Source organism: Amblyomma americanum, chromosome 7 (assembly GCF_052857255.1).
Source record: "Amblyomma americanum isolate KBUSLIRL-KWMA chromosome 7, ASM5285725v1, whole genome shotgun sequence".
Classification (NCBI taxonomy): domain Eukaryota; kingdom Metazoa; phylum Arthropoda; class Arachnida; order Ixodida; family Ixodidae; genus Amblyomma; species Amblyomma americanum.
The window spans coordinates 141,564,716-141,576,835 of NC_135503.1; the positions used below are offsets into that span (position 1 = coordinate 141,564,716).

The following is a 12,120-nucleotide window of genomic DNA, read 5'->3' on the forward strand; positions in this document are numbered from 1 at the left end:
TATGCTTGTGTGTGCACCGCCTTTTCTGCAATAGAAACACTCGTCTCAAATGCTGTGCCCAAATAAAAAATAAATGCACTTACTGAATTTATGATGCAATAAAAAAATCTGTGGCGGTGCTTTTTGATTCGTACAAGCATCACAAATAATTTGTGCCTTATTCCAGAATTACACTTTTGGTTCATGCATGTTCGTCACACTGGTAATGACCACAGGCACTCCACCAAGCTGGAGTGATAGCATGGAAGGGACAGATGGGCTGACATAAGCAATGGCAGAAGAGAGTGCACAATGATGCTTTTCACATAATGGGCAAGCTTGTTCAACACATTTCCGCCTTCAGGAAGAGACTGTGCAACATGCTGCTGAGTGACTGGGAGGTATACTGGCTAACACACTGTCAATGAAGTGGCAGTCAATGGGGGCACTTGTTTGTCACTGCAGGCTGCTGGCCGCACATAGTTTGGCCAAGGACACAACCACATCACACACTTGCAGATGTATGTTGTGCACTGACACGAGGCAATGACAATGGCAACATGAAAAGTGACTGATATGACTCTCCACGCCAGCTTGGTGAGTCGTTGCTAGACGCTAGAGTCACACCCCTTCTGCGAGCCAACGTTGACAATAGTCCCCGCCACCCGCCTCAAACACTTGCTCATAGTCAGTTCGGCCACGCCGACGTTTGCTTGATTTTCTACTGCGGGGAAGAAGTGCAGCGCGCACAGCACCTGCCGCTCCACTGACAGCGCACTCACACAACTTCCAGTTAAACAGCGAGTTCGTCGCACCGCAACTTTGCAGTCTCCTTCCTAAGTCGAAGCGTCGAAATAACTCGTTCCGCGCGTGTCGTTCCCTCCGACACCGTTGCTCGCGCGGCCACCCGCGTATTAGACGCTGTAAACAGCCGCCATTTTCGCTCACAAAGATTGTGAGAGGTTTAAGAGCTACCTTTTTCGCTTTCAATTTTACGTCCGCATAATTAGGTGCGCAACGTCATCACTTCAGCCGTGTTCACTACGCAAATAGCAAACGCCGATAACGCGAAAATTGTCGGCCGGGGCCGACCAATAAGAGTGGGGCAATATGGCGGCATTGTTAGCGTTTTAGTCGCGTTTTATGATAGAGAGCGGTACAGAATACGTCTCCTGGTGAGTCAACCAGCGTGGAAAATATGAAGAATAGTCAAGAGGGAAGGAGTCCGCAGACGGGCTAAATGAAATAGGCAGCGAAGGAGGCGCAGTGTCGTAGCTGTATGGAAGTGCACCGGCCCGGAAACTCGGTGCCTGTTGTCGACAAAGCCGTGTGACGTGGTGCTGTTGACGCCAGACCGCGGCGCCCTGACGGCTTGCTCCCTACCCGCCCGTTGTTCCACTACCAACTCTGCCGGCACCACCCCGTCGTCACCCAGCAACTCCCATAAATGTAAGAGGGGGTTGTGGCTCAGCTTGATTCTGCAACACGCCGAGTTTGCGTGTATATATATATATATATATATATATATATATATATATATATATATATATATATATATATATATATATATATATATATATATATATATATATATATATATATATATGCATTGTGAAGCTCCTCACCCTATAGTGAAGCCCGTAACGTGAATTTCTCGAGTTGGTCGCCTGCAAGCGACGATGCCTACACCTTGTGCGATCTTCTGACGGCACCACCCATCCTGCGCCATTCTGACCTAAAAGCTCGAACCGCAGTGCACACTGACGCCACTGGTATTGGGCTCGGTGCTGTGCTCGCTCAGCACAAATAAGGCTGCGAAGAATATGTAGTTGCTTACGCCAGCCGAACCGTGACTAAAGCCGAATCCCACTACTTCGTGACGGAAAAAGAGTGCTTGGCCCTCGTTTGGGCTCTCGGCAAGTTTAGCCCTTAGCTCATTGGGCGTCCTTTTGACGTCGTCACGGACCGCCGTGCCCTTTGTTGGCTTTCTTCGTTAAAAGATCCCTCCGGCCGCCTGGCTGGATGGGCTCTCCGCCTCCAAGAATATACCACGCGCGTCGTCCACCTGTCGGGCCGCAAGCACCAAAACACCGATGCCTTGTCCCGTTCTCCCCCCGCTACCGGCCGAGATCGCCAGCTTCTCCGCCCCCAATGCCACTGCGCCTTCTCTCACCATCAGCGACATGCCTTCAGAGCTGCGTAGAGATAAGTGGATTGCCTGTCTTCTCGACTTTCTCTCGTACTCATCTACGGTTCCCGCATCCCGCACCGTTCGGCGCCAAGCTTCACATTTTGCCATTCGCGAAAACCTCCTTTATCGGCGTAACTACGACCCTGATGGACGCAAGTGGCTTCTTTTCACACACCACCTTCTACGCTCCCAAATCTGCACCTGTTTTCACGCTGACCCGCAATTCGGTCCTGCCGGAGTACTCAAGACTTAAACTCGCATCCGTCTCAGGTACCACTGGTGCGGCATCAACAACTTCATAATCAAGTACGTCCGCTCGTGCATGGCCTGATAACGCCGTAAGCAACCACCTCATCGCGCCGCTGGCTGCTCCTTAGACCGGGTTGGAATCGATTTATATGGCCTTTTGCCGTACACCGCCGCTCGCAACCGCTAGATCATTGTTGCCATTTATCACCTGACAAGGTATCCTGAGACTGCTGCGCTCCCGGCTGCTACCGCTCGTGATGTGGCGTCGTTCATTCTGCACCATTTCATTCTTCACCCCGGGGCTGCTCGTGAACTGCTCAGGGACAGAGAGCGCGTCTTCTTGTCTGCCGTCGTTGAAGCTCTGCTTGCCGAAACAATATAATTCATCAGAGTTGCACCACATGCCATCCACAAACAAATTGCCTAACCGAGCGCTTTAACCGCATCTTTGGTGACAAGATGGCCATGTACATCGCTGCCAAACAGAAGAACTGGGACCTCCGTCTCCACTGTATAACGTACGCCTATAACATTGCTACACAATACATCACCGGCTTGTCTTCGTTTCTTCTGCTTTACTTCCGGCATCCGTCTGCCCCATCGACACAGTTCTTCCCTACCGCCCTGCCGCATCTGAGTGTACACCTATGTCTGAAGCTGCCCAGCACGCTGAACACTGCCACCAGATAAGAAGGTCGCTCACGACCGACACTAAGCGACGCCACAAATACCGCCATGACAAAGATCAGCTTGTATCAGCCTTCCCACCCGGTTCACTCGTGTGCCTTGGATACCCTCCCGTACTCCAGACCCCTACCAGAAACTTATTTCTCAATGTCATGGCTCCTACCGCGTCCTAGAGCGCACCTCACCAGTCAAGTACATTATTCAGCCACTAACGCCATCTACCGACCTCCGCCGCCGTGGCCCCGAGACTGTGCAGATTCAACGCCTAAAGCCGTACCACGATCCGATTGTACAGTCGGCACCTTGAGTCGTCAGGATGGCTCCTTTTCTCACCGGGGCATTTGTGTAGAAGATGGGCATTAGCCCAGCCGCACTGCCATCGCTCCGAGCGAGACCCTGCTCAGCCTGACCATCGGCGGACCAACGCTGCTTCACCCCTGCTTCCATCGTCCCAGCGTCACCAAGTAAACCCCTCTTACGTTACCATTGCGTGTATATATATATATATATATATATATATATATATATATATATATATATATATATATATATATACGCAATGGTAACGTAAGAGGGGTTTATATATATATATATATATATATATATATATATATATATATATATATATATATATATATATATATATATATATATATATATATATACACACGCAATGGTAACGTAAGAGGGGTTTATTTGGTGACGCTGGGACGATGGAAGCAGGGGTGAAGCAGCGTTGGTCCGCCGACGGTCTGGCTGAGCAGGGTCTCGCTCGGAGCGATGGCATATATATATATATATATATATATATATATATATATATATATATATATATATATATATATATATATATATATATATATATATATATATATTTACTGTGAAGAAGAAACAGGGCATCGTCCTATATCTACTGAGGAAAAGTAGAAGAAGAAGTAGCCGCAGTATCAGACCGAGCGCCTGCTGACCTGAACAGACGAGATACTTGGTCGCCGCCGTGGTTTCGCCGCCGCCTGAGCGTGAACCTCAGCCCCCATTACATTTAGTCGAGGTTCAGTTTAACACCCTCGTACCACCCTGGACCTGTGCAACCGCACGCTACCGACCCCCGCTATGCCTGAAGCCGCCCGCCATCAAGCCGTGCAGGTTGGCTCACCAGTCCTCCCTTCCGGCTCCCTCCGGCAGCGGGACCCGGCACTCTTCAGCGGTACTGACGATCATGACGCTGAAGACTCGCTCACATCATACGAGTGGGTGAGCACAGATAACAAGTGGGACGATGCCACCAAGTCCAACAATGTCATCTTTTATTTATTTTGTATCCATTTTGAAACAGCGCAACAAAGACGGGACGTGGAAACTGAGGTGTAAAGACAAACATGCGCTGACTAACAACTGGGTTTATTGAAAAAACACACAAAATATATACAGAGTTAGGAAAGATTAATAGCCACCATAGTCAACTCATGCCACATGTGACGCCAGATATCCAATCTCCCCTTCGGAAAGGCCGACCGATGGGCAACTAATGCACGTTGCGCCTTTCTCACGTATAAGAAAAGCTTCAAAAACGTCTCGCGTCATCTTATCACAATGGCGAAACACGATATTGGTGTTCTTATAGTCGGGGGTACATTTGCATTTCTTGCAACGGAATGCACCTTTACTGAGAGGGTCTCCTTCTGTTTTTCTTTTTTCGTACTCTTTTTCGTGTTTGCATTTGCACCTTCTACAGTGGACCGCCACGTGTGACAGGGGGTCTTTTTTTCTGGTGTTCTCATGTTCCATAAGTCGCTTGTTGATGCATCTTCCTGTTTGGCCAATATATGTGGCGCCACACGAGAAGGGAATTTGGTATACTACCCCTACCTCGCAAGGTACATAAGGGGAAACATGGCGCACCTGACAAGCCCTTTTGTTTCCCTCCTGCCTCTGCCTTACCTGTCTACACATTCTGCCTAATTTCTTCGGGGCAGAAAATACGACGTCAACGCCATATCTGCCTGCCACTTTTTTGAGCCCATGGGACATGCTGTGCGCATATGGAACCACTGCCGGCCTTTTATTTTTATTTTTATTTTCATTTCTTGCACTCGGCCGAGCCCCATACTTCACGTGCCTAAGCAATTTTTCCGCTTCCCTGGAAATGAGGTGAGCCGGATAGCCATTCGCGCTTAATCTGTTTGATTGGGCTGCAATGCTCTCCCCAATCATTTCATGGCAGGACTTCTTGAGTGAAGATTGGAGGCACGACAAGATAATGCCTTCTTTGTTAAGCTATTAGCAGACAAGGTAAAGGAAATGAGGGGCTCGTTTGACAAACATATTAAGGAAGCCAAGTCACGGAAACCAAGGGGCATAGGGGAATGTTTTTAATCTTTTTTTTATTTGTAGTGCCAATCAATCGGTTTAAAGAAAATTACTTATAAAGCAGCAGAAAAAACAACCATGCCGCCGGTGGGATCCAAACCCACGACCTCCGAATATCGCTTCCGGTGCTCTTACCAACTGAGTGACGGCGACGGCTGTCCAATCTGCTGCTTTCGTGGGTATTTATGTTTACTGCGTGTAAGCGAACCTTGAGAGTGTTCACCAGCGCCACCCTCGACCATAGCGGTGGACGTAGCACGTCCTGTTATACCGCGAGTGTGACGTAGAACGTCATCTAACGGCGAGGGCGGAAACTGTGCGAGAGCCCTCTTAAGCAACCTGTGGCATCAAGACTGCCGGAACCGAGACCCTCGTTAAGCTATTAGCAGACAAGGTAAAGTAAATGAGGGTCCCGTTTGACAAACTTATGAAGGGAGCCAACAGTCACCAAAAGCAAGGTGCATAGGGGAACGTTATTTATTTTTTTAATGTGTTGCGCTTGTCAGTGGGATAATAATACTTAGATTAATAAATCGCTTAAAGAAAATTACTTATAAAGCAACAAAAAAAACAACCATGTCGCCGGTGGGATCCGAACCCACGACCTCCGAATATCGCTTCCGGTGCTCTTACCAACTGAGCTATGACGACGGATGTCCAATCTGCTGCTCTCGTGGTTATCTATGTTTATTTGGTGTACGCGAACCTTGAGAGAGTACGCGAACGGGCCCATAAGAGAAGGAAATTGAAATGAAAATTTGTTTTAAGTAAAGGAAAGGACGCCTGTCTCACAATTCTCGCTGGACAGCCGTACCCCGCCGTAAGGGAAGGAAAATCCCTTTCCTTACGGCGCTCTTCAGGTGTCCACTGAGATGCGGAACTTTTCACTCACGGCCAAAGACGCTGACGACATTGGCTTTTCTGCGACACGAGCGTCTTTGACGCTGTCGCGTTAAAACTGGGCACGCGGCAGGCGCGGTCACGACTAGCAAGACGGAGACTTCTACTCGTGCTTTCACGGAACAGGGGACATGAATCGCTGTACTTATAGGACAGCCGTGAGAATAAAGCATAATAACAAAATAGTAAAGTATAATGACAGTAAGTACACTAAGCCACGTTAGTTATAATTTGCAAAATTTGCCATCCGTGCTAAAGTGTCTCTCTCATGGACTGGAATACTGTCTCCTTTTTCGTCACTATAGCCAAGTTCGCTTGGAGACAAGCTCTCGTAGGAATCAAGCTGCGCCAGGGGCGGATCATGTCACTCCGCCAGATTCCATGCGGCATTTGATTACGTTTTTCTCCTAACACTGCTCCGTTAATGGGACGGATTTGGGAGAATAAGAAGAAAGGGTTACGTGGAGGGGTCTAATGAAGTTCAAGATATGGAAGTGATGACATCACCTGTATTATTTTGTTTATATTGATACGTGGCGGCTAGAAGCAGCAGTAAAAAGAGCAGAGGTAACCTGCTACGCAAGGAACCGATGGCTTGGAGTAGACTCTCAGCACACAAGCGCGCACCTCAGCGTCGTCTTCGTTACCAACCACTTCGTCGTCCTCCCAGCGTCCGTAGCATGACCCCCCCTCGCGGCAAAAGCACCGTCCCGGTGCGCACTACACAGGCCAGCTAGAAGGCGAGTTGTAAGGTTTGAGGCGGGACACATGGACGATGTCGGTGTGGGGTGCAGCGGCCGGAGATGGCGGATGTAGCGGGGTGATCTCGTACGTCACCGCGGTCACCGGACGTACGACCCGATAAGGGCCTGTATATCGGGGGAGCAGTTTTTCACAAAGGCCCACACGGCGGGAAGGAATCCAGAGTAACACAAGGGAGCCAGGAGAGTAAGTGACTTCACGACGGCGACAGTCATGACGTCGTTTCTGATTGACTTGGCAGCGTCGGCGCGAGCGATGGCGTCCCGAGCGTAAGGACTCGTGGAGGCGGTGGCGGGCAGTACACTGTCGAAGGGCAGCAAAGGATCGCGGCCAAAGAGAAGGTAAAAAGGGGAGAAACCGGCTGTATCGTGACGCGTAGAATTGTAGGCGAATGTAACAAATGGGAGGCTAATATCCCAGTTGCGGTCATGGTCGGAGACGTACATGGAAATCATGTAGGTGAGGGTACGGTTCAGACGTTCAGTGAGGCCGTTCGTCTGCGCATGGTAGGCCGTGGCGAATTGATGACGGACGGAGCAGGAGCGGAGGAGTTCGGCGACCACTTTGGAAAGAAAGCAGCGACCGGGATCGGTGAGCAGGTGACGGGGAGCACCGTGGTGGAGTATGACGTCGTGCAGGAGAAAGTCAGCGACATCAGTTGCGCAGCTGGTTGGGATCGCTCGAGTAATAGCGTAGCGCGTGGAGTAGTCCGTCGCGACCGCGATCCATTTGTTTCCCATAGCAGACACCGGAAAAGGGCCGAGCAGGTCGAGGCTGACACGGGAAAAGGGGTCTACGGGGATGGGAATCGGCTGAAGGTGCCCGGGAGGGAGAACCGAGGGCGTCTTCCGCCGTTGGCTCAGTTTGCAAGCGGCTACATAACGGCGGACAGAACGGTATAGACCGGGCCAAAAGAAGCGGCGGCGCACGCTGTCGTAGGTGCGGGAGACTCCAAGATGACCGGCAGTGGGAACGTCATGAAGCTGTTTAAGGACGCTGCTGCGCAGGTGTTGAAGGACCACGAGCAAGAGGTCAGCGCCGTCAGGCCGCATATTGCGCCGGTAGAGGACGTTCTCATGGAGCACAAACGGGGCGAGGGACGCATCACAGCGGTTGGCAGTGAGGCGGTCGATCAGGGAACGTAGCGACGAATCCAAGCGCTGTTCTTGCGCAATGTTGCGGGAGGCCGAGATGGATAAGACGCAGGCGTCAGCCTCGCATTCGTTGGAGGAAGGCGGATCGACAGGGTAACGGGACAAGCAATCCGCGTCCTGGTGCAAGCGGCCGGACTTGTGGACGACACAAAATGTGTACTCTTGAAGGCGAAGAGCCCAGCGCCCCAGCCGGCCAGTAGGGTCTTTGAGCGAAGAAAGCCAGCATAAGGCGTGGTGATCCGTGATAACAGAGAAAGGGTGCCAAAACAAGTAAGGGCGGAATTTTGCAATAGCCCAAACCAGAGCGAGGCATTCCCGCTCGGTGATAGAATAGTTGCGCTCTGACACAGAAAGGAGACGGCTGGCGTACGCAATAACGCGAAGCTTGTTGCGTTGCCGCTGAGCAAGTAGGGCACCAATGCCATGGCCGCTCGCATCGGTCCGAAGTTCCGTAGGGGCTGAAGGATCAAAGTGCGCCAACACAGGTGGAGCAGTGAGGGCACTGATAAGGGCTCTGAAGGCGTAAGCTTGGGGGGGTCCCCAAAGAACGGGATGTCCTTCTTGAGGAGCGTGGTAAGAGGTCGGGCTATTTCCGCAAAGTTCTGGATGAACCGGCGGAAATAGGAACATAGACCGAGAAAGCTGCGCACATCACCGGAGGAGCGCGGAGTAGGAAATGAACGCACGGCGCGGACTTTGTCGGGGTCGGGTTGGATCCCAGCAGAATCGACCAAGTGTCCAAGGACCTGGAGCTGACGGCGGCCGAGGGTACATTTCTTCGAGTTCAGCTGAAGACCAGCGTGGCGGAAGACGGCAAGGATGGCTGAAAGGCGATGCAGGTGGCTTTGGAATGTGGACGAAAAAACAATCACGTCATCTAAATAGCAGAGGCATGTCGTCCACTTAAAACCGCGCAGGAGGGAGTCCATCATGCGCTCGAAGGTCGCAGGGGCATTGCACAGGCCGAAAGGCATAACTTTAAATTGGTATAGGCCGTCCGGGGTGACAAAGGCGGTTTTCTCCCGATCCCGTTCATCGACAACGATCTGCCAGTACCCTGAGCGAAGATCGATGGAGGAAAAGTAACTGGCGCCGTGCAAGCAGTCGAGAGCGTCGTTCAGATGGCGGTAATCGACGCAGAATCGCCAGGTTTGATCTTTCTTTTTAACAAGCACGACAGGGGACGCCAAAGGACTACTCGAAGGCTCGATGATGTTGTGGGCCAGCATCTTGTCCACCTCTGCCTGAATAACACGGCGCTCTGCGAGGGAGACCCTATAGGGCCGTCCGTGAATAGGGCGGGTTCGCCGGTGTCAATGTGGTGGGCGACAACAGAGGTTTGACCTAAGGGACGATCCCCAAAGTCAAAAATATCACTGTAGGAGGACAAAAGGCTGTGAAGAGCTGTAGAATCAGCAGAGGGCAGATCGGCCGCGATCATCCGGGAAATCGAGTCCTCACGGGAGGGTTGCGATGTAGGGACATCGGAGACGGCAGTCGTTCGGTCAGGAGCCAGGACAGAAACTGTGCAGTCGGTCAATGGGGACAGATCAGCAAGGGAAATGCCGGTCGGAAGTACCTGAGGGGACAGGCTGAAGTTGAGGACAGGGAGGCAGGTGCAGTTGTTGGTGATGTGGACAATGGTGTGGGGAAAGAGGATATTACGATTCAGAATCACAGCGGTGATAGGGCAGGCGACGTAGTCTCCATCAGGGACGGGAGGAGAAGGCGACAGAGGGATGTAGACAGCAATTTGTGGTGGGAGACGAGCAAACTCGGTGGATTGAAGGCGAGGTGAGCTGGTGGAGTGGTCATTGCACAGGGGCAGATCCAATCGAAGAAGGCCTGACGAACAGTCAATAAGAGCTGAATGGGCGGTTAAAAAGTCAAGGCCAACGATTATATCCTGAGGGCACCGGGTCAGGACGGTGAACAGAACGGGTATATGACGACCGGCAATGCTGACTCTCGCAGTGCACATTCCAATCACGGCAGCGGGGCTGCCATCGACGACGCGAACCATGGACATGGCGGCAGGCGTTAAAACTTTCTTCAGACGGCGGCGCAAAGAAGAGCTCAGGACAGACACTTGGGCGCCAGTATCAATGAGGGCAAGGACCGGGACACCATCCACGAGAACATTCAAGAGATTAAGTTGGGCAGCGGGGGTCAAGAGAGGATTTTCAGGCCGGGTCAATGATGCAGCGTCACCTCCGGGGGCTGCATCGGCTAGTTTTCCGAGAAATGGTGGGAGGTCGAAGGAGAAGGGCTGCGGCGTGTGGGAGGAGAACGGGAGCGGCGGCCTAATGGGGAAGGTGAGCGGCTGGAACCACGAGCGTGCGGAGCGGGCTCGTCAGGGAGTGGATCGGGTCGTGGTGTGAAGCGGTGCGGGCCGTAGTCGTTGCGGCGGTCGACGAAGGAGTAGGGGCGAGGTGGCGGGGACCAACGGCTGCGGCAGTGACGGGAGATGTGTCCGACGCGAGAGCAGGTAAAACAGATCGGCCTGTCATCAGAGGTACGCCATTCGGCAGGATTGCGATATCGGTACCGAGGCGAGAAGCGGCGACTGTAAGTGGCAGCTGCGATCACTGGAGGGTCCGGGCTGGCATGAGCGTTGTCCACGACGCGAGAAGGGACGGCCAAGTTCGCAACCTCCTGGCGAACGACGGCTTGGATGAGGGCCAAGGTGTTGTCCGGCAGTGGCAAGGAAGAAACAGCGGGCGTCATCGCCTCCAGTTCGCGGCGCACGATACGGGTTAAGTTAGCCGGGTCGGAAGGCTGCCGCAATGTTGGCAGATCGTCACAGGAGGAGCTAGCAGCAGTGTTCGGCAGGCGGTCGAAACTGTGAGAAATGCGCCGGTGTTTGGCTTGCTCGAAACGGCGGCACACCTCAAGAACAGAAGCGACCGTGGAACAGTCTTTGCATAGAAGCAGATTAAAGGCATCGTCGGCAATGCCTTTCAGTATGTGGCCAACTCGATCTGCTTCGGACATTTCTTTATCAACTTTACGGCACAAGGCGAGGACGTCTTGTATGTAGGCTATGTATGGCTCGGAGGAAGTTTGGGCGCGGGACGCGAGTGCCTTCTTGGCGGCGAGTTGGCGGCCGATGGGTTTTCCGAAGAGGTCCCGGAGCTTCTGCTTACATATGTCCCATGAGGTCAAGTCATCTTCGTGGGTTTCGAACCACACTCTCGCGGTGCCGGTCAGGTAAAATATCACATTAGCGAGCATCAGCGTTGGATCCCACCGGTTATGCGTGCTGACGCGTTCGTAAAGGGCCAGCCAGTCGTCCGCATCAACGTCGTCTATGCCGCAGAACGTGCCCGGTTCGCGGTGGTGGGCGACGACGACCGCTGGCCGTGTTGACGGAGAGGGAGATGGCTCGGACTCGGTAGACATGTTGGCGAGACGGCGGCCACGACAGAGAGCCAGCTTGAGGTCGGGGATTGAATTTAGCAACCTCCACCAAATGATACGTGGCGGCTAGAAGCAGCAGTAGAAAGAGCAGAGGTAACCTGCTACGCAAGGAACCGATGGCTTGGAGTAGACTCTCAGCACACAACCGCGCACCTCAGTGTCGTCTTCGTTACCAACCACTTCGTCGTCCTCCCAGCGTCCGTAGCAATATTCTTAAAACGAACTTAGTGCTCGAAAGCTTAGTGCTCTAAATAAAACTTACGCGCTTCAGTTAATGCTACTGTCATCATCATCAGTGCACGCCGCCTAGGCGACGGGGTAGATTCACTGTACTAGGTACGGTAACTGCACTGACACGGTGCCTGACCATGCTTCGTATCTTCGATGAAAGGTTTCCAGACGCCGTCT

At 52.2% G+C, this 12,120-nt stretch overlaps 1 protein-coding gene across 1 annotated transcript; it reads right to left on the reverse strand.

Annotated features, from left to right (window-relative positions):
- Positions 1 to 2,564: 2,564 nt before the first annotated feature.
- Positions 2,565 to 11,694, reverse strand: LOC144098119 (uncharacterized). Its single transcript, XM_077630662.1, has 2 exons — positions 10,882 to 11,694; positions 2,565 to 2,780 (listed from the first exon to the last, which is right to left on the reverse strand). The coding sequence occupies exons 1-2, from the start codon at positions 11,692 to 11,694 to the stop codon at positions 2,565 to 2,567; spliced, it is 1,029 nt and encodes a 342-aa protein (XP_077486788.1).
- Positions 11,695 to 12,120: the final 426 nt, after the last annotated feature.